The sequence below is a fragment of the Peromyscus maniculatus genome, chromosome 19 (assembly GCF_049852395.1).
Source record: "Peromyscus maniculatus bairdii isolate BWxNUB_F1_BW_parent chromosome 19, HU_Pman_BW_mat_3.1, whole genome shotgun sequence".
Lineage (NCBI taxonomy): Eukaryota > Metazoa > Chordata > Mammalia > Rodentia > Cricetidae > Peromyscus > Peromyscus maniculatus.
Window position 1 is genome coordinate 35,898,679 of NC_134870.1, and position 21,470 is coordinate 35,920,148.

General features: G+C 42.7%; 2 protein-coding genes across 9 annotated transcripts in view; one reads left to right on the forward strand and one right to left on the reverse strand.

Moving 5' to 3' along the window:
* The window catches only part of Dcp2 (decapping mRNA 2), a 28,741-nt gene extending 13,241 nt beyond the window's left edge, over window positions 1-15,500 (forward strand). The window contains exons 9-12 of one of the 2 annotated variants that reach the window (XM_042263724.2): window positions 2,542-2,652; window positions 4,068-4,119; window positions 4,803-4,893; window positions 6,172-6,332. In XM_042263724.2, the coding sequence (XP_042119658.1) occupies window positions 2,542-2,652; window positions 4,068-4,119; window positions 4,803-4,893; window positions 6,172-6,184 (267 nt within the window). In that variant the 3' untranslated portion in view covers window positions 6,185-6,332. Of the gene's footprint in view, window positions 1-2,541; window positions 2,653-4,067; window positions 4,120-4,802; window positions 4,894-6,171 lie in introns of both variants that reach the window. The other variant, XM_006977670.4, reaches the window with a different exon arrangement.
* Window positions 15,134-21,470, reverse strand: part of Mcc (MCC regulator of Wnt signaling pathway) — a 326,031-nt gene continuing 319,694 nt past the window's right edge. For all 7 annotated transcript variants that reach the window (XM_042263722.2, XM_006977669.4, XM_076555203.1 and 4 more), the window contains 2 exons: window positions 19,988-20,110; window positions 15,134-18,677 (listed from right to left, as the gene is read on the reverse strand). In XM_042263722.2, the coding sequence (XP_042119656.2) occupies window positions 18,497-18,677; window positions 19,988-20,110 (304 nt within the window). In that variant the 3' untranslated portion in view covers window positions 15,134-18,496. The remainder of the gene's footprint in view (window positions 18,678-19,987; window positions 20,111-21,470) is intronic.

Genomic DNA, 21,470 nt, shown 5'->3' on the forward strand with positions numbered 1-21,470 from the left:
TGAGCCTTTTTATGTATGCTGCCAGTGAAAGGCTTGGAAGAAGACGATTTCTGGGTTAAGATCTACTGTTTATAGAGAAAAGTGAGAGTGTGTTATATCGGTTTCACTATCATAGAGTATGTGATTATACCACAGTTTATCTATTGTGCACCTGATGAACGTTTTGTTGGTTTCCAGATTGTTGCCTCAAGAACAGTAGCCACCAAAAAATTATGTAAAACTCAAGCCCTTTCTAAAACACTTGACCAGACACTTCTGTAAAGTTAAGGTAGCCTTTAAGTGCAGAAAAGACTCAGCAGTGTTTATCATTGGGGAAATAGAGATTAGTCATGCCTCAGGATGGCTGTGGTAATAGACCCAACAGAAGAGAAAATCAGCGCTATCGGTGAGGGTGTAGAGAACCAGGACCCTTGCGTGTGCTCTTGGCAGTGTGAAAAAAGACAGCCTGGTGGCTGCCCACAAGTTAGATGTGAGTTTATCACATGACTCAGCGACCCCACTCCATATATAGCATATATAAAACAGCTTTAACAGATAACGGCACGCTAGGGCTAATCACAGCATGATTCATTCACAGCACATGGACAGATGAACAAACGTGGTATGTTCATGCACTGGACTGTCTTTAGCCTCTAATGAATACATTTGAGACATCTGAGTATAGGGGATCCTTGAAGACAATGGCTAAGTGAAATAAAGCAGAGCAAAGGGGGAAAATTGTGTGGTTCTATGATATGTGCCTAGCATAGGCAAATTCACAGCCACATAAAGTGTGCTAAGTAGTGTTTATGTGTAGCTAGAGTTTTTCTCTCTGGGTCCTGCCAAGCCCCGGCAGTCCCATAGCCCACTTATAAAATAAACATACAGACGCTTATAGTATTTAAACTGCTCGGCCATTAGCTCAGGCCTACCATTGTCTAGCTCTTACTCTTAAACTCAGCCCATTTCTGTTAATCTATATGTCGCCACGTGTTCCGTGGCTTTACCTGCTGCCTTTACATGATGCTTCCTGGACGACGGCAGGCTGGCGTCTCCTCCTCTCCACCTTCCTGTTCTCTCAATTCTCCTCTCTGCTAGTCCCGCCTTTACTTCCTGCCTGGCTACTGGCCAGTCAGTGTTTTATTTATCAATCAATTATCCACAGCATTTATGACTCTAAGTAGTGGAGACTTTAGGAGTAGTTACTTTTACTGGGCGGTGGTGGCACACTCCCTTAATCCCAGCATTTAAGAGGCAGAGGCAGGTGCATCTCGTGAGTTGGAGGTACAAAGGGCAGTCAGAGGTGTTACACAAAGAAAAAAAAAGTTGTTACTTTTTGTTGGCAACAGAGTTTCTGTTTTAAAGAATTAAAGTGTTTGGAAAGTGGGCTGGGTGTGGTAGCACAGGATCTCCCACATTCCTACAAGATCGCAGATCCCCAGGAGAAACAGCAGCAGGAGAGCCACTGGTGTGGGACAGAGTGAGTGTTGCTGGTGTTGACAGACATTCCGTCTGCTGCCACTGAGGTGTCCGTCCTAAAGAACGGCACAGGAAAGGAAATCCTGCCAAGAGAGAATGAAGCTCCGTTGAGAGCGTGGTGGCATGAGCTCCACCATCTGTCCATTTCAGTTAGTTGCTGTTGACCAGTTAGTTCAGCAACTACCTAGTGTTTTCTACAAGTGAGAGGGTGGAAAGAAGAGAAACATTTTTATAAGTAATAGTTAACTTCATTATTCACAGTTCTCTCAAATAGCTGTTTTTCAAGATTTGAAGTAGAAATTGATATTTGAAAAGATTGTGTCTAAACTTAAGACTAAAGGCCCAAGTTTTTAAAACACTAATGTTCATTATTTTGTAAAAGATTATTCTTTCAGTGGCACTTATTTATTATAATTTTCTGGTAACTGCTGGTGCCTACTATTTAATTTATACCATTAAGAGCTGTGCGGGCCAGCAGGATGACTTAGTGTGTGGACACTGTGCACTGGCCTCACGACCTTAGTCTGGCCCTGGAACCCATATAAAGGGGAAAGGAGAGAACCGGGTCTGCAAAGATGTTCTCTGACCGTCCCCCACACTGACTCGAAGCCCCATGCCCATGCCCAGTGTTAAATAAGCTGAAAAGAGAAAAGCAGGCTGGCCGGTGTGCCCTGGCCTGCCTTCCCAGGGCAGTCCCCGGCGGCCCCCAGGGGTTCTAGGGCTTGTTCTGCCTCTACTCCCTTTCCTTTGTCTTCATGCTGGAGTTGACTCTGGGACCGTGTGCTCTGTGTGAGCTTTACCCCTGACCTGTACCCTGCCATATTCATGCCTTATAAACAGTTTATGAGCAGACATGGATAAAGCAAGAGGTGTGGAAAGACCTAGGGACTGATGCATTTGCTGTTTCTGTTTCAGAGGAGATATTCCTTTGCAAAGCAATCCTCTAAGAAAAAAATTCATACAGCAATGTATAAACGTTTGGATGGTGCTTTATGAACTCTATTCAGTTGAGATAAACAGTCATAGAGGGATATTCGTGTTGTTATACTGTAGATTTACTGTTCTTTTTTCCTGGAAAAATAGAATCAAAATATGAGAGGGAATGGCAGAAAGCAGTATCAAGATTCACCTAATCAAAAGAAGAGAACAAACGGAGTTCACAGTCAACCAGCAAAGCAGCAGAATCCCTTGATGGTAGGAGTTCTGGGCTCAAGTACTTGGGGACGGCTCTCATCCTAAGAATGGAGCAAGTGTTGTCTAGACACAGTAACGTTGGTTTCGTTCTTATTTTTCTTTGATTAATTTTAATGATAGCATTTTAATAAAATTAAATTCTTCACTATTGCCTTCATGAACTAAAGCCTGAAACACCCGTTGGCCATTCTTAACTGCAGGCCTGGAATAGTTACTTGTAGATGTAACCAATCGTCTTTTTAAAATAAGAAACACAGAGCCAATGTAAAAGAGAAAGCCGAGAGGTCAGAGCTCAGAGATAAAATCTTACCTCCTGCAGTGCTCCTAGCTTCCCCGAGAGAGAGCTACTTCCTGTTTGTCTGTGTTTAAATAGTCTTTCTGTTCTGCCTTCTCATTGGTTCTAAACCCAACCACATGACTGCCTCATCACTGCCTGTAAGTACCGCCCTCCAGGTCTTAAAGGCGTATGTCTCCAATACTGGCTGTATTCCTGAACACACAGAAATCTACCTAGCTCTTCTAACCACCACGCTCTTGCTATGGCTCTAATAGCTCTGACCCCAGGGCAACTTTATTTATTAACATAAAATTAAAATTACATTTCAGTACAAATAAAATATCACCATAGTTACTTGGCTACACTTCTGCTTTTTGCCTTGTGTGGTTTTTTAAACATTTATTTTAAAGCCTCGCAAACAACTCTATAGTGAAACCAAGCAATCTTTTTTTCTGGAAACCCATTGTTCAGGGGCCTGGAGGAACGGCTCCATAGTTAGGGGCATCTGCTCTTCTTCAGAGGCCGCAAGTCCAGTTCCCTGGCCCAGATTTGATCTCTAGCTCCTAGAGGTCTGATACTGTCTCCTGCCTTCCCTGGGTATTCACCTACACCTTTTAAGGGATGTTAATTAAATTTGTATATTTTAGTAGATTCATAAGAATGTAGATATTTATGGGGCGCTATATGTTTCAATATATGGGTACATTGTGTAATGTTTATGGTGAAAAAATTCAGCCTGGTGTGCTGGCAGAATGCTTAGGAGGCCGAGGCCAGAGGAGCTCAGGCTTCAGACAGGCCTGGGCTGCTTTGAGGCCAACCTGGGGCAGAAGGAAACAGTGATTGACATTCCTTTCTTGCCACTATTTGAACGGTAATTTACATTGTTGTTGTTCATAGTTGTGTTCATAGGCTTTATGCTGTAGTGTGCCCAGCCCTTAGTTCTGGGTCATGATAGGTAATAAAATAGGTATATATTCTCCAAATTGTTTAAAAGTTGAGATCTAAGGAAACCCACTGGGAAAGATGATTAGACTCCTGGTTTAATTTTCTTCTTCTTCTTGACATGTATGGTCATGTATCTCTTGGGTTTTAATAAGTAAAAATAACAAGAGACTGTGCTGTATGTGTTTTTTAACAGAAATGTGAAAAGAAGCTGCATCCACGAAAACTTCAGGACAACTTTGAGACAGGCAAGCCATTTTCTTTTTTTTAAAGTATTTGTTCTATGGGGCTGGGTTTGATGTTAGCAGGTATGACATCAGTGGTCTTTGTGGTGATGATAGTTACACAGGAAGAGCTGTCTATGTGCTACAGAGGTTTCATTTGTGATATTCTCTCGGTGGAAACTGGCTGGAAGGAATTACTAGTAAGTGATCCAGATAACATTGTTGAACATAGTGTTCCTTTTGTTAAGTGTTCAGGCCCTGGGTCCGCATGAATGGATGTTGTGAACACTGGCTTGTGGGTTAGTGGGAAGTGTGACAATGAGGATGCTTCATTCTCGTTCTGCTTCTGTAAAAAGAAAACATTAATTGGGGTTTGCCTACCTGGTAGCTGGCGGGCAGACAGGGTGCTGGAGAAGTAGCCAAGAGCTTTACATCCTGATCCACACACAGCAGCCAGAGAAAGACATTGACCTGAAGTGGACTTTTGAAACCTCAAACCCACCCCAGCAACACGCTTCCTTACACAAGGCCAATTCTTGGAAACAGTTCTTCATCTGTGGAACAAGCATGCAAATGTATGAGTTTATGGATGTCCTTCTCATTCAGACCACCACAGAAACTAGTAACTAATGTAGAAAGTTATTTTAGTGCTACTGACATTTGATTAACAGATGTCATTTAAAACTATAATACACTATTGTTCTTAGGTGCTGATTTGAATAGTAAGAAACTTCCTCATGCCACTGTTATATATTCATCCAAATCGAAACCTTTCATATTGAAAACTCATCACTGCCTGTAAGTACCGCCCTCCAGAAGAATGAAGAGCACTGGATGCTGGTGGCTTATGCCTTTAATTCCAGCAGAGGAGGTGGATTTCTTGAGTTTGTGGCCATCCTGGTTTACAGAGCAATTTCCAGAACAGCCAGGGCTACACAGAGAAACCCTGTCTCAAACCAGGAAGAGAAAAAGAAATGAGCATAATTTTCTTTATTTTTCAATATTTAAAGACAGTTTTCAGACGCAGATCCACCAGTGACTCATTCATGGCAGTCCTGAGATGGCTAAGTGAATCACCTCCACCTGTGCTGAGCCAGGAATGGCGTTCAGAGTCACTACTGCAGGTGACAGAGTCGGCTTTAGTGACGCAGCCAATCATTAAAAAAAAAAAATGAGAGCTGTCTTACAAGAGATGGTCTGGGTCTAGGAAGATCGCTCAGTGGCTAGAAGGACCCAAGTTCTGATCCATACAATTCAAGCCAGACATGGTAGTGCAAATGTATAATCCCGGTGCCCCTGTGGCAAGATGGGAAACAGCACTGGATTCCTGGAAGTCTGGGGTCAGTCAGTCTGGCCATGGCCGTCGCAAAAGCAAACAGGAGGCCCCATCTCAAAGTGGACGATGGCACAGGCTGACACCTGAGTTGTCACCTGACTTCCGAGTGTGCGCCGTGACACGCCTGTACTCATGCTCTCCCGTGGGTGTGCACACACAGGATTAAAAAGAACACACATGTTGAGCCTCACTGTGAGAAGTCTATCTTTAAACACAGGGCTCTCGCTAGCATCTCAATTGGTGTGTTACATTTGTTTCCTCTGGCTTTGGGCGCTATATCCAAAAGAAGGGCATTGCTAAGACTAATTGTCTAAGAACTTTGGAGGTTTTCTTTGTGATCTGTTGAAGACCTGGCAAACTTCAACTGTATTTTCCTTGTAATCTTTACAGGTTCTCCCCCCACCACCACCCTGCGTAATTATCATGGTATTTTCAGATTGACCTCAGTTAAGAAGCTCCAGTCACTCACAAAATACAAATACAAGAGCTAACAATATGCCCAGTTTGAAAGCAAGAGGATATCAAGTCTCTTAAAAAGGCAGAGGTTAAAAATCTGAATTAGTAGAAATAAGCAGTAATAGATAAAATCCCATTGAATACTGCCTGAGGCACTTAAGGATTGAATCAGTTTACAGAATGATAAATATACAGTCTGCCTGAATTTCCTCCTGTGAATAGGTGGAGGGTAGTCTTTGGTAAACCTTCCGAGTTACTGACTACCAATTTTGTTTCCTGAGCAGATGCCGGGTTTGACTTGCCTTGTTCTGGTGAAGACCCATTGGCGGAACATGTTGAGGGACACCCTGTGGCGTGTAACGGACATTGCAAGTTCCCATTTTCATCCCGGACCTTCCTGAGCTTCAAGTTTGACCAAAATGCTATAATGAAAATCTTGGACCTTTGATAGCAGCAAGTGTATTGCAGAAGTCCAATGATCAGAGACCTGTCGCTTTGAGTGGTGTCTCCTCAAGCCTTACCTTTCTCAGGTATCTGAAAGAAATGCAGGGAGGCAGTTTCTAAAGAAGATTTTCTGTACAGAAGAGAAACAAGAAAGAAACACAAATTTGCACTGTAAATGCAGTTAGAACTTTTTCTATGGATCTACCGTTTCAGTGTTTGCAACCAGGTTTCAGCCGCCTTTAGTTTTTGTCTTTTCCTTTTTGAGGGCATTTATTTTATATTCTGATCAAGAAAAGAGCTGTTTTGATTGAGTCATCAACAAGTAGCCAACTGAATAGGAGTGTTTCATCTCCACATCTTAGTGATTGCAATAAATTTTCTTACTGAAAATTTTAACAGAAACTTAAACCCCCAGTTATTAATGAGTGTTAAGAGCTGAAGCGTGACGTCAGGATTGCAGGAATTTTGCTCATTTCTCTGCTTCTAACCACCAAGAAGCTAATCCTTCTATTTGGAATTTATCAGTTTATTTAGAACCAGCATCTTCAAAACAATACTCATTTGCACAGTGAACTCTTGAGCACTTCATCAGGACAAAGTCCACAGCCTGGAGAGAGGATGAATTGGTGAGAGTTAATGCTGTAATTCCGAGCTGTGGTGTATGCTGTCCTAGAACCTATGAGTGCTGGAGCAGAATGGAAGCCAGTCGCTGGCAGGTACTTTGGGTCATGCTTGACCATCCTGCCTCTAGGTGCTCAGTATTGTGCAATGATTATGCTGATGTGAAATATCTATACATACTCTACTGTGAGTATATGTGGGAAACTACATTCTTAGTTTTATATTGCATCTCAGTGTTGATCTGTGGAAGCTGATGTCATATTAGGTTCCAGTTTGCTATAATAGCAGAGTGACATGCTTTTTATTAATGTCTTGAAGCCCCTCGGTTATAAAGTGAGAAAAGAAGGGCTTATGCAATTTACCCGGTACAAATAAATAAAGCGTGTTGCTGGGGGACCCTTTAAGTAATGTATTTAGCTCACACCTAGGAATGTATTTTGTATTTTGCTCCTTCAGGATTCTTAAATCCAAACAAGCATGACAATGCCCATTTTGCAAAGGCTCACCTGAAACTGAGGACAATCACCAGAGCTTTAAGGAGGCAATAGCATCTTGGCTGCATCTGACCTCGCTGAGAATATTTCCTGGGGGTGGGATGGGGTTGTTTGAGTGCATGTGTGCACGTGCATCTGTCATGTGGGTTTTTTAAAGTTGTTTGTTTTTTTTTACAAGTGGTATCCACAAAGTATATCTCTGCTTATAAATATTACTATAGAAATCTTTATTCTGTATATGTAGCCTATTTAATAGGGGTTCTCCTTAGCCCCACAGGACTTTGAAAGGAAGGGCTATTACTGTAAGGAATTCACTTGGTATTACTACATTGCTTTAGCTTTTAGATGGCTGGCTTTCAAGAAGAAATTGTTTATTAATGAAACTGTCACTCTCTCGGTGCTAAGCAGGAGACTTCACAATGATACAGTGTGTCTAGAATCTTTAATGGCACTGCTTTGTGAATCCTTCTGTGACCTCTGCTGGTTAACCCAGTATATGATTGTGTTTGGAAGCCCATACCATTCCTGTCAGAAATACCGCTGCTTTGGTTGGGTCTTCTTGAGCCATATTTATAGTTGGTCCCAGCATTCCAGATTTCTGTTAAGTGGTTAAGGGAGTGAAAATGTAGTTTGCTCAGCAGACGAGTCATTTCCACTCATTTACTGTCATCTGGAAACCATTTGTGTGTGTGTGTGTGTGTGTGTGTGTGTGTGTGTGTGTGTGTGTGTGTGTGTGTGTGTGTGTGTGTGTAAGACAGAGAGATTCTTTTTAAATGAGTACTTTGGTCAGTCTCTCTGGTGCCTGTAGAGGTTGGATTTTTCATCTCTCAATACTAAAGCAAAAGTGATTAGTTGCCAGAAGTATGGCCTCTGAAGTGGTTGACTGTATGTCAACCAGCAATGCTGTGCTGCTTCGTTCAGCGCACCGTGGAACAAAGCAGGGGTTTGGCTGGGATACAGTTATGATGGCTGTGGGCTTTCACTCCCACAGCAGTCTGAAGTGAGCATGCTGGGAGAAGAGTTAAGGTTTGTGTGTCTGATGTGACTCACCTATGCAGAAAATGTCCACTTGGTGTACCTTGTTAATGTACATCTGCTGTACCTCCTCCTCCACTGTTCAGGTTATCTGAGGGAGCGTGTTTAGCACAGGACTGGATTTCTTCTCTGAGCCGTGTTAGCATTTCTTATAGAATCTGGCGATGAGGATGCTGACTCTGCAGTAATGTACTTCTGTGTAGTGCTGCCTTTTACGATGCTGGGTGGAACAGGAGATGTGTCGGCCTTACTATGGTTTGTGTATTTGAAGGGTGGGACTTTGAAATCGCTTTTTCAACATCCTTCGGACCCAACCGCATGTGTTCCAAGGTGCAGTGCACTGTGAATCTTTTTAAGTCTAAGTTTGTAGGTGCTTTTATGTGTAACTTCAGTGGTTTGAAGAATGTTAAGTAACCTTGTCCTTAACCATTTTACTCCAAGAGACAAAGAATGCAGTTTACATACTCCCTGTAAGTTTTTGTTAAGAAGTAGTGAATGAATGACTCTAGGATTTCAAACAGTGATTCCGTCCTGAGACATGAGCATTTGGAGGGGCCTGAAAAACCTAATAGACCTGGTAGCTTGGGTGGAATTGTTGAAAGATCTAACTAGGTTTTTGTACCAGTATACAAGAAATAGTCTCCCAGCCTGTCAGAGGAATTGTAGGCACTGCTTGCTGTTGTGACCTTTGAATATCATTATTTTTATATTAAATACTAATTAGTAATTAGAGATAATGGAGTTATATAGCAGATTAATATTATGCTGTAAGACTTGGCAGTATTTTTCTTTTGGAGTTTTAGTAATTTACATGTAGTGTCAGTAAAAAATTGCAAATCTTAGAGAATGGCTATAGGAATCAAATTCCTTTATAGAATACTGTTTCTAAACATGTCAAGGACCTGTGCCTGTGTGCATTAAAAACATTTCATTACCAAATCCCTCGCCTAGCAGTTCTGTTCCTCTGCCATTAAATAGTAAGAGAGGGAGGGAACCTGGAAATGATCGTTTGCTGGACAAGTTTTCTTCTGCAGTGCATCTTGGCCTTTTCTCTACCTGTGCACCTCCTTTCCTGGAGGTCGCAAGGACAACAGCTGTGTCTGTTCTCTGAGGCAGTATTTTCTTTGTGTTATTAATCGTGGTTGTATTCATGAACACTTCTTCCTCCTGGTTTGGAGTTGGAGTATTTTGTAGCCTGAGAGACGAAGTTCATATGTGTTGTGACTTGAATTGACCATCAACAAAGGAAAGCACTATTGTGTCCCAAGTTATTATCACCTTTATGTATGGGGCGTTCCTCCTTACAGCTTGGTAAGGCTGGGCCAGAACGGCTCATTCCTGGTGTCTTAACGCTTTAGAATACATTTGTGTAGTTTCCTAGAAGTCTAGAAATGGGCTGACAGTAGTAGTCCTTCTCCACATCTTTTTCTCTCTGTATATATAGAATTGGGTTATTCCTGAAGCCTGTGGTAGAAGGTAGTAGATTGAGATCAGCAATCTGAGATTTGTCATAAGAAGATTGCCATTTCCAGTAGTTGCTCGGCAGAGCTCAAGGAAGAACCTCCTGAGCATTACTAGCACTTGAGTGATTACATGATGCTCCAGATGAGAAAGTGACTGGTACCCAGCCCAAGCAGAGTCGAAAAGTACAGTCCTTGCCATGCATTTTCTACTCTTCAATGAAGTGTTGTTTTCTAAGTATGTTTGCCAAGCAATCCATTGGTTCTGATGTAATTTTTCTCACTTTAAGGACTGGTGTTTTGAGTCCTTTCTGTGTTGATTCTGCAGAGCTCTAGGCACTCTGGATTTCGTTATTATTTTATTTTTTTATTTAATTTCTTTTTAATGTGTATGTATGTGTACCACATGTGTGCCTGGTGCCCATGGAGGCCAGAAAAGGGTGTCAGATCCCCCTGGAACTGGAGTTACAGTGTTGGAAATAGAATCCAGGTCCTCTGCCAGAACAGCCAACGCTCTTAACTACTCTGTTGTTGATAACAAGATAGCCCAGAGTGTAGCACAGTCCCAGGCATGTGGGTGTGCTGCCAGCAGCTTCCTTGGGACACACAGCAGTTGTTACTGAAGTGTATAACTGGTGGACAGTGAAGCCTCAGCCCACTCAAGCATAGAACGAGATGTAAACCTATCTCGTAAAAGATTTGTTAACCTAGGGCTGACGGGGCTTTTGTTTGTTCGAGTTTCCCATGTACCCCTTTGTACTTTGTGTTAAAGCTCCGAGCCTTTATTTTGAGACATGTTCACAGTGGGATATCTAATTTGAAGTCAGCAACAGAGCGATCACACGTATCTTGAGTCTTAGTGTAGCAGAGGCATGGGTTCTGTCTGTGCTCACTGTCTGAAAGCACAGTCTAAAGGAATTCACCTCAAGAGGCTAGTAATTTGGGTGGTGTTCGTCAAGCGTTCTGGGGAGAGAAATTAGGGAAGTCCGTTTCAGGGTGTGTCTTGGTCTTAGGTTATTCTGTGGGAGGCGAGGCCCCCGGGGTTTGCTGCAGGGGATTGGGTAGTTTGGGTTGATGTTGTTACTGGCTCCTTGGCTCAGTGCCGTTTTTTGAGCATCTGTCTCGGTAATCAGTCTTTTTCTGTGTGCTGTATCTCTAAATGAATCTGCCTCCATGAGAATTTGCCAGAACTTTAACTCTTGAGCCTCAAGCAGCGAGAAGGACTATGCTCTCTCAAGTCGATGTATATAGCTGTGAAATTGGTGTGGGAGCAGAGAAAACACTTCAGTGTAGTTCTAGAATGAAATGGGCAACATTTCCTAGTCCTCAGTTCTTAGGATATTGAGCTTTTCAAGTAGAAGGTCCAAATACTTTGTACTTCCAGTGATTTAATCTCGATGTCTAAAACAATAGCTCTAGACTGTTTGGGGACACAGCTGTACATTTTTAAGCCATTTCTCAAGCTTTAAGAAATTAGCACAGAGGTTGCCAGCTGTGAGCTTTGGAGGGGTAGCGTCTGGGGCTGTGGCTGGCTTGGTGAGTTGCAGTAATGCATCTGGAGCATGAACAGTGGCGTACTGGGACACGTGGCATGCACAGTACCCTGGAGAAGCATGAGGTGGTCCTGCAGGAGTATGCATTTCACTCATGTCTGTGTAGCACATTTTGCTTTGTGTTTGAGTGTTAGACAGGTAACTGTTCAATGTCAAATGCAAGTATCCAAGGGAATGAGCCTTTCATTTTCAGTTTGTTTCGTTCAAATTAGAAGAGCAGACAGCTAACTTCCAGTGTATGAATAATCAATTTTTTCAGTTGAACAAATGGGGAAGAGTAGTAAAACCCTTAAAACTTTATTTGCTGATTAGTTTTAAATCTTAAAATGTTTTAAAATGAGTACTGACTTATTAGACCTAGGTATGATTCGGTTAATCTGTTGGCTTCAGTGAAACCATAATGAATCTTCATGAATGTTCATGTATTTAGCTACTTTAAGTGATATTCTTAGTTAAGATAGTCCTAAATCAGGCCAGATATGGTGGTACACACCTGTAATCAGGCAGGGGAATCTCGAGTTTGAGGCCACAGCTCCAGAAAAGCCAGGGCTATATATGAGAAACCCTTTCTCATAAGTAAATAAATGAATAAATGAATGAATAAAGTCTTAAATCTTACAAAAATGAAGCGTACAGTTTAGTTTGGGTGCAGAAGTGAGTAAAAGTTGTATAGTTTTAAGCACTGTGTCTTTGAGAAGTGGTTTACACTATGCTGTGAAAACCTGATGTTCCTGGTGGTCTTCAAACAGTCTGATTGTTTGTAAGTCTGTCTGGGAAAGGTAAATGATATGCTGAGTCATGGAAGCTGCAAAAGCTGGTACACAAACGCTGGTGAAATTACTTCCTTAAGGATGTAATGTTCAATGAAAAGACCTGGGCTTTAGAATACATAGATTTGTAACCTTTGTTTCTTCATTAATTGGTTTTGTCTTGTGTGAAACAATTTAACATTTAATCTTGGCCTTTTATTATTTGACTCTAGGGCATTTTAATACTTGGGGAAAGATTATGTAAACCCTTTACATGATTATGTCTGTGGTAGTGTGAAAGTTCTTTGCCTTATTGTGTTATTAATCAAACATTTAGGGAAAGCAACAAGGACACCCCCCCCCCAAAAAAAAAAAAAAGCCTGTTAGGTTCGTTGTGGTGTGACAACCACCTTTAGGACTGAATTCATTCAGTGCCACCCCCTACCACTTCACTCAAGTTCAGTGTCTATGAAATGATTGGAACTGGTTTTCACTTACATTGGTGTGACTCATAAATTTCCAGTGACTGGGGTTTGTGAATTAGTGAATTAGTGCACTTCCAAAGACATGGAGATTGACACCTGTATTCTCCCCTGAGTTATTATGCAGGGCTGTCTTCAATGGTAAGTATGCTGTACCTTCTAAAGGCTTTTCAAATGTAATCCACACTTCAAAGCTAAAACTATACCCCACACACACACAGTACATTTAAAATGATGGAAGATGGAAAGTTGCTCACATTGGCTTTCTGTAGAATACTGTAAAATCTGGTCTAATTCTGGATATTTAGAATGCATTACCTATAAAATTGGCACTGTTTTAGTTGCTACTTTCTCATTGGTTCTGCTCCTGTTCTTTTCACTGTAATTTTAAGTCATTATTGTTATTCTTGGCTGCCATATCTCTGGACCTGGACCAAAAGGTTATGAAGTTGTTTGCATCAGTAGGAATATAAAACATAGAATTCATTCAGAAATGACAGTGGGAATGTCATCCTTTTCTCCATTCACAGTTTGGCTCTCTTAACAGGAGTATAGTGGTGGACTGGTGGTCTAAACCCGAAAAGTAAAATGCAATGATTCTTAAACTTAGTCCAGAACTGGGCTTTGCAGCAGAATGTCCTGTTCTTGGGTCTCAGACAGAAGGAGAAATTGAGCACTGTTCTTTTAGAGTTCTCAGCTGTGTAACTGTTACTATCAAAAGTTTTTCCATGTAGAAAAAAATTGGTGTTCTAGCGCTTCTGACATGTTAACTCTGACATGCTACGGAACTGCTCTCCAGTTCCCAGTTGACTTCCTGATACTGAAAATATCATCTAATAGAGAACCTTCTGTTTATGATGTTTGTGAAAGCAACCAAATAAAAATTGGTGATAAATGAGAATTTTGTTCTTTTGATCTGAAGTAGTTTTACATCTAGCCCCTAAATGAATGGAAGCATCTCTGGTTTGTATTTACATGTATGACTGGCAAATACGTCTATGGAACCTCTTACTCTTTAATTAAAACAAAGTACTTCACGGAATTAGAAATATTTATTCAGAATATAAGAACGTTTGTAAAATATTATAAATGTCTCTGTATAAATAAATGGAGGTTTGTTTTTTTTTTAAACAATTCTATATCAAATAACACAAAGTAGCTATTTTACAGCAGCTAAAACTAAAGGCATCTGGAAACATTAAAAGCTACAAGTGAGCCTAAAAAATTACAAGTTATAGTACAGTGTTTAGTAGCCACTTTACAGTGAGGCTTGGGTACAAACAGAACAGTACTGACAGATGCAGACAGTCATATGTGCTTTAACGACAGTACATTCAAGCAGGATTTTCTAATTCAAGTGGTATAAAAGCACATTTTCAGTTAATAAAAAAGTGAAATTTCATGCAACGTAAGTTAATATGTCTAAAAGCGGATTAGAAACAGAAGTGAACGTGTTTTGTAGTCTTTGCATCAGGTCCTAACAAAATTAGGTTATGGGGGCACTGGAGAGTGGGTGTCCCGACAGGAAGACTGCAAAGGAACACTGTGGACTCTACAACCATTTTCCACATGAGTCTGACCATGGACAGGGCGAACGATAGAGCAGAAACATAACCAGAGCATCTCCACGGGTGTGGAATCCTCTACAGAATTTGCGTGCTGTTTGGTGAGCAGGCAGTTCCGGTATTATCAGATGAGAGACTGGGAAAGTCAAATGGTAAGTCGTGGGTGTCCTTATCCAACAATGGTTCTTGATTCTGGGACCCAGCTTTTTTTTCTCCCCCTCTTCGTACACATGTACAAAACATCAGATAACGTGTTAAGGTTATACTGGATTACCAAAATTGTAATGCTTGCCTGCATATGAAAATGTCTTCCTCTACACAAGCGTGCTCAGTTAGCTGGGGTCACAGCATCTCAGATAGACCACTGGCAGCAGGCACAAACATTTCTAAATGAATACAAAGGTGTTTAGAAAATGAAGTGAGATTAGGAGGCCCCAGGTTGGGAGCTGACTCCGACCTGACCTGTATATAAACAAGGGGTTTCCATTGTACACACACTTCAAAGGCGGAGGCGTTTTTATAGCAAGCCATGCCTGCTCACCAGAGTTTGCAAGCTGCGGCCAAGGTGCTGTTCTGTCATTCCTCGTTATTTAGGTTCTATTGGCTAAACACAAAATTGCTGATTTCTTCAGCAGTTATAGCTTGTTCTAAAAGCCGCAGTGTATCACAGAAAGAAAATACTAATGTTACTTAAGCTCGTGTGCCCCGCTCCCTCCTTAGGACCATACCCTAATGAAGATCAGGGCAGAAAATGTAACCATCAGTGAATTTGTTCTGTTGGGCTCTAAAAAAAAAAAATTAGTTCAGTGGGTGACACTGTACACTTGGTGAGCGCTGGGTTGGTTGTTTTTTTGTTGTTGACGACATACTCCCAATTAAACATTTATAATTGAAAGCATTTATGGAAGGAAGTGTTTTAACAAACAAGAGCGTTGTTTCTGTTACTGCCACGATGTTATTCTCTACCTAAAACATGAATGTGATACCCCGGCTCCTGGCAGCTCTGATGTAGTTTACACAATTTATATCATTGCACAGAATTTTTTGTGGGCCATAGTAGATGGGACACAGTGATACAGGCATTCCAAACCTGTAGCAAACTAAGATTTTTTTTGTTTTGTTTTCCTGTTCAGGTAATGTCTGTATGTAGGAACTAGACTTCCAATAGTCTCACATTTCCCTTACAGTGGTAAGGTTACTAAGCACCTTTTTTTTAAAAAAAAAGTTTATAGAATGAATGAATAAAAGCCTAAGGCTGTGCCTTAGACTGCCCTTCCTCATAGAACCATGCCAAAGCTCTATTTTAGAGTTCTCTGAAGCCCTTGTAAAATTTGCTACAGGCTCAGAGGAAGACCTTGTAAGTTCATGTGGCTGAACGGAGAACCAAGCACCTTGGCTAACAAAAAACTTCTAAATGTCTGTTAAATGTAGTGTCCAGGTTCAGGCTACACACACATCAAGAAATGAGCCACATCAGCAGGTAAGAGTGGGTCCAAGTTCTCTGCCTCCACTGGGGCCATGTGGCACTCATTTAGACCTGGAGTATGTATGGTACGGAGACAAGGCTAAACCTCGGCTGTCTGATCACATGACAGTCTTGATTGTGAGTCCGATGGAGGCTTTCTTACTGTTGTTACAAGGAAGGCAAGTTTGACTTGTAACAAGTTTGTACTTGGGGTTGTTGCAGGGGACCAGAGCCAGCCATGGATAGATGTCTCCTGGGACTGCTGCCCTACTCGGGTTTGTCTGCCTCAGTTCAGAATGGGGAATACAGTCCAAGGGAACCTTGAAATGGCTCCTAACGGGACCTTTTGCTCTGCTTACTTTTTCAGGAGCCGAAACCGGCTTTGATTAGTAAAGGTGACTGCCTCCAGAGCAACCCCTGAAGACTTTGGGTGGCGGTGGGGTTTCAAAGATAGGAAATTCCGAAGGTTTTTAACCCCATACAAATTAAAATCAAGATAATTTTGTTAGCCATAATAGACATGTTAATGGAAACCATTTCCTATTTAAGAGTAGGTTCGGAAGAGCCAGGTTAAACAAAAAGGAAAATTACTCAGGCACCTGCTGTCATGTATTTAATCAGTGGGACAATTCACATAATCAAATGCCTGCTGCTTCAACCCTCAACAAAGATTGAAAACTAAAAGGAAAAGATTGTATGGCCCTTTCCCACTTACTTAAAAATGTGGCATTTTAGCTTGTCAAATGGTTTTCACATGTCACCATATGTTTATATACTTAGAAACTCAGGCTAAGGCCTGGTAGGATTGCTGCTTTGGGTCTTTTTTGTGGAGGTATTATGGACCTAGAAGCATAGGTTCTCTGCTTTTACCCGGAGGGGGCAGAGCTCAGCAGGTGGACCGCCATCTCTGCTTCAGTCTCACCTCGCATCTCAGCCTCCTGCATGCGCTGCTCACTGCATCTGCGTGGACAGAGCGGGAAGCCTAGCAATCATGTTACCTGGAATGTGGGCTCTCCTCAACCAGGACAGCCTGTCCCAATTTGCTTGGGAGCAGACATTTCCTGAAGGTAGCTGAAAAACTGAAAGCTAACTTTATCTATTAAATTCTTGGGGTGGTGGGGAGGCAGTAGATGTTTCTATCCACACGTTTTCCTCATAACAAAATAGAACTTTACCCTCAAAAGTGAACACTGAGAAAATGGATCACAGAGATTGACAAAGGGCTAGAAAGCCATCAACACTCAAGCCTTGACTCAAACCAGTCACATTTTCGTTTCTGTTCACAGGGTGAGTAGAGCTTGGTACTGGTCTGAGAAAGAAAGACGGTTGAGCTTTGTGGGCTAACCATTGTGGGAGAAGGCCAGAGCATCTTTTCCTCCTGCACAGAAGGCTGAACTTTGCTTTCTAAAAGACCCGCCCGTAGCCTGGAGTCTGCAGCATCACCATGGTCATGAGCGCAGCATCCCTTCCCCTCATTAACCATGAGAGTGGAGCATATTTCTCACAGCACATGGAGAGCGTCTTGGGGGCCACAGGTGAAAAAAAGCCAGGCTGTCCCTTCATTGTGTCTATGAACAGCAGAAGGTAAAATGGTAAAAGCTCCAGTAGAAAACATGACTGGGATGCCTCCCTAGAGGAGTTTAGGTACTGAGGTCACGCCTCCCGGTCACCATTTTGCTTGAAATCACTGCATCTGGAGGGAGAGACTAGGAAGCCTGTCAGCCATTCCCTCACCCAATCCCCTTCATGATGTTGGGGACTAACGGTTCAATGGCACTCTATTTATAGGTGGGAACCATCTTGTGCAACATTAAGGATCTCCTCAGTGTCCAACAACGTAAAGCCTCTTGCCCTGAGAGAGGCGGGATCCAGCTACATATGTGCTCAAGGGGCAAAGTTTTGATTCAGAATAGGAACTGTAGTGCCCTGGGGCTGGGAAAGAGCTAATACTGCTTTTTTTCTGTCCTAGGAAAAAAAACCCTGGTAAAACCTTGGCTTTACTACATATATCAAGAGTATTCTAAGTTTTACTCTTGCTGGACGGGAATTAAAACAGCTTCAACCCCGGCCTGTACAATAAAAATAGGAGATGTTTTTTTATTTGTCCAGTCCAGAACTGTCTACACATAACCTTGATGATGCTCTGTTTGAAACTGCGGTGTGTCTGGGATGGTCAGCGACACGGTGCCCTCCAGTGGTCTGTCACTCTCAACTAATCCCTCTATATGTGACTATCTCAGGAATCTGGTACCTTAGGACCTGGAAGGCAGAGCCTTGCTGTGGTGGGCCGCAAGCCCTAGATGTTGGAAACACACAAAACACTATCACTTTTCCCTTGGAGGAGGAAGGAAGAAATCCAGGTTTCAGAAGAATAGTCCAGTCTATGAAAAGCTAAAAAAAGAAAAAAGAAAAAGACTTGGAAATCCGCATAAAACCAAGTGCCTGGATTCCCACCAACCGCTACACAGAACAAGGGAGAAGAGCATGAGAACTTGTGTGGTGAAAATGAAACAAGACATGGCTAAGCACTTGGCTGGAGCCATTGTTGGCACCCCTTGTGGCCAGGCCTGGAGCAGCTGAAGCCTGTACAGACACAATCCATGGTGCCATCATGGACTACTCGCGCGAAGGGTGGAGCTGTGACCTATATGCATCTTCTCCTTGGACCCTTTCTCTGCTGAGGACTTCAGAGCCGCTGGAGTTCAGCCCCGTGGGGCAGGACCTTGGGGCCTGAGTGCCTGTTAAAGTGAAGTTTCGTTGGTATGTGGCCTGGAATTCTCTTCCTCCAACAGAGCTATTCTTTGCTTGAGCATTCTCACTTGGGTCTCATGTCGCTCCACCATAGCCATCATCTGGGATTCCAACTTCTTCAGCTTGTTTTGATGTTTCTTCTTTGCTTTTTCATAGGCAGCCACCAGGTTACTGTGTGGGAACAGAGGAAAGTGAGTAAAGATTCATCCTGAGGAGTGAGGGACGCCCTGTCCTTTGTGGCACTGGTGAGTGCAGTCCGCCTCTCCAGTAGGAATCCAAAGTCTACTGATTAGAAGCTGCACAGTACTAAGTAGGATTCTGGCTTAAGCATACTAATGCAGGCCCAGGCAGTATGCTGACGGCTAACACATTATAACCCAACAGCCCAAAGTGGCCACATCCAAAACAGTAAGAATAAGGTTGCTGAATTCTAGAAAATCAAATACAGACACTAGGTATACTGGTTTCATGGCTGCTAGCTACAGGTGGCCAACTATAAGTTACATAAAGTATTCTCTCACCAGGAGAGGGGCAGCTGCTTTGCTGTGCTTTGGACTCTAAGGAAATGCTGTCCCCTAAAGAAAATAGGCCTGTGAACTGGCCCTAGATCAGTGCCCACTGGGCTGGACACAAGCCCAGGTGTATCTGCATATTCTCTCTGCTCCAAAATAGAACATAAGCTCCCTTCAGGTACACTATGTTACCCTAGCTGGAATTCCTAAAGTGTGGCTTGAGAACACACACACCCTCCTGGGATTCTGAAAATTTCATTCAGGGAGTCTTATGTTGATAGCAGACTGTGAAATCCAGGTAAGCTATTAAGTCAGGCATTCTTACAAAATTAAAATGTGCCATTCTAATTACAATTTGGAAAACAGTGGTTTTCATAGAAGTGTGATATCTACCAAGCTTGAATTTTTGTAAATGAATAAAAACTTAAAAGTCTTTCTCAGTTTTAGTTCCCGATATCGTAAGTATTAGTAGATATCTTACAGACACAAAGGTTCTGAAGTCCTCATTTTTTTTTATATAGGAACATCATGTACCCCAAATGTTTTGAGACTCTTAACTTGGAGTCTGGAGTACCCTGAAATGTTCCCCTGGATGAGGAATCGCTCTGATGGTTTGCTGATTGAAAACACTGGCTCACACACAGATTTTTTTATTGTTGGTCATGACTTCTCAGAACCTTTATTATGGGAAATGTCAAAAAGAAACCACAATAGACTCCATTTTCCTAAGCACATCTAATCTGAAATGGTGTTCATCTTGAATTTCCTGGGTTTCTAGTCAGCTGTATGGCAGACTCACTTCCCAAAAGACATGGGGAAAGATATCTCTGTGTTACTTCCCAGGAGACAGGGAAGGATCTCCCTGTGCTACTCACTTCCCAGGAGACAGGGAAGGATCTCCCTGTGTCAGTCACTTCCCAGGAGACAGATCCTCCCATGCCCAGCCTCTGGGCTGCACAGGAACTTTACCTGTTGGCCCGTTTTAGGTCATTAACAAACTCTGCTGACTGCTGGTGTCTGATCTCACTGCTTTTGGTGAGTCTTTCCAAGGCGCTGACCAGCTCTTGGACTCTGGCCTTGAGTTTCTTCTCCCTGTATCAAAGAGAGGCAGCGTAGCCATCAGCAGGTGCTGGTGGGAAGGAGGCAGGGTAGCTGGCCAAGGGTCGGGGTCCAGAGCAGAAAGGTAAGCTAGTCGTGGGCTGAGGAGCACAGCTCGGCTCTGCTCAGCCAGGATGAGCATTTCTCAACACTGCATTCTCAAAGACTAACGAAGCCTGCTTCTTCAGCGAGCCTTGGAGATCTTCAGTGTATGCCCCGTGGAAGAAGACAGGAGTTGGTGCTACTGGCAGATATCCTTCACTCATGACCACAAACTCTCATTGCCCACGTATCTAAGCAACAGCTCCCGGTTCCATGCCTAGATTGCCTAGTTCTTGCTCATTAACAGACCATACGGAAACAAAAATGATGATATTGGAGAAAGGAATCGAAATGACATTCGTTTCATCATAAAAGTCCTCATTTCTCAGTAAAGTACTTAAAATTCATTTGCACTCTGATTGGACTCCATGCGCTCTTTACTACTGTGATGGTTCATGCTAGCTGAGAGAGGAAGCAGGCAGGGTGTTTTCCAGAGTCCCGGCAGGTACTGATGTCTTAGTGCTTCCCCGATGCCACGTAGATAGATGGGGTCGCTGTCATAGTGGACTTGGCAGTACATTGTGTACCTTGCCTCACTGAGTTGGTTCCCTGCACCAGCACCTGAGACTATGCCTCATTGGTAACTTGAGGGCTGCCTGAGTCACAACTACTGTTCTTCAAGCTTCTTGAGAATTCAGGGTGTAGGAAAAGGAATTACTCTAAAAAGGGCTTCGTGGGAAGACTACAAATCACCCTCATGAATCTGTGCCTGCTGGCAGTAGTTGTATCCAAAATACTAGCAGAAGATGCACACATCCCTTTGACTAAGCAAACTGATTTCTAGAAATACCTTAAATACTTGAGCCTGACACCCCGAGGTGTATTTGAAGCTGGAATCATTCCGGCTTGCATTACAATAATGAAGGATAGACGGACTGGCAAGTTGGCTCCGTGGGAAAAAGCACTTGCCACCAAACCAAGCCTGCCGCACTGAGTTCCATCTGAGAATCCAGAGTGGAAGGGAAGACCTGACCCTGGAGTTGTCTTCTGACCACTGCAACCTACTGTGGTGTGCACACGCAGAGATCAGGGGAGTGTCTGAATTCATCAGGATCTGTCGGTGCTACTGAAATGCCTGTCGATAAATCTGCCTAAATGCAGGCAGATCAGCATGCACTGACATGGAAGGATAGAACATTGTTTTATAAGAACAACCAAAAATGGGTTGTATTGTGATGATATACCAAAAAACCAACCACAGATTTAGCAGTGGTTGGGGAAGGGGTCAGCAGAAGGCTTTGCTGTTTCACTC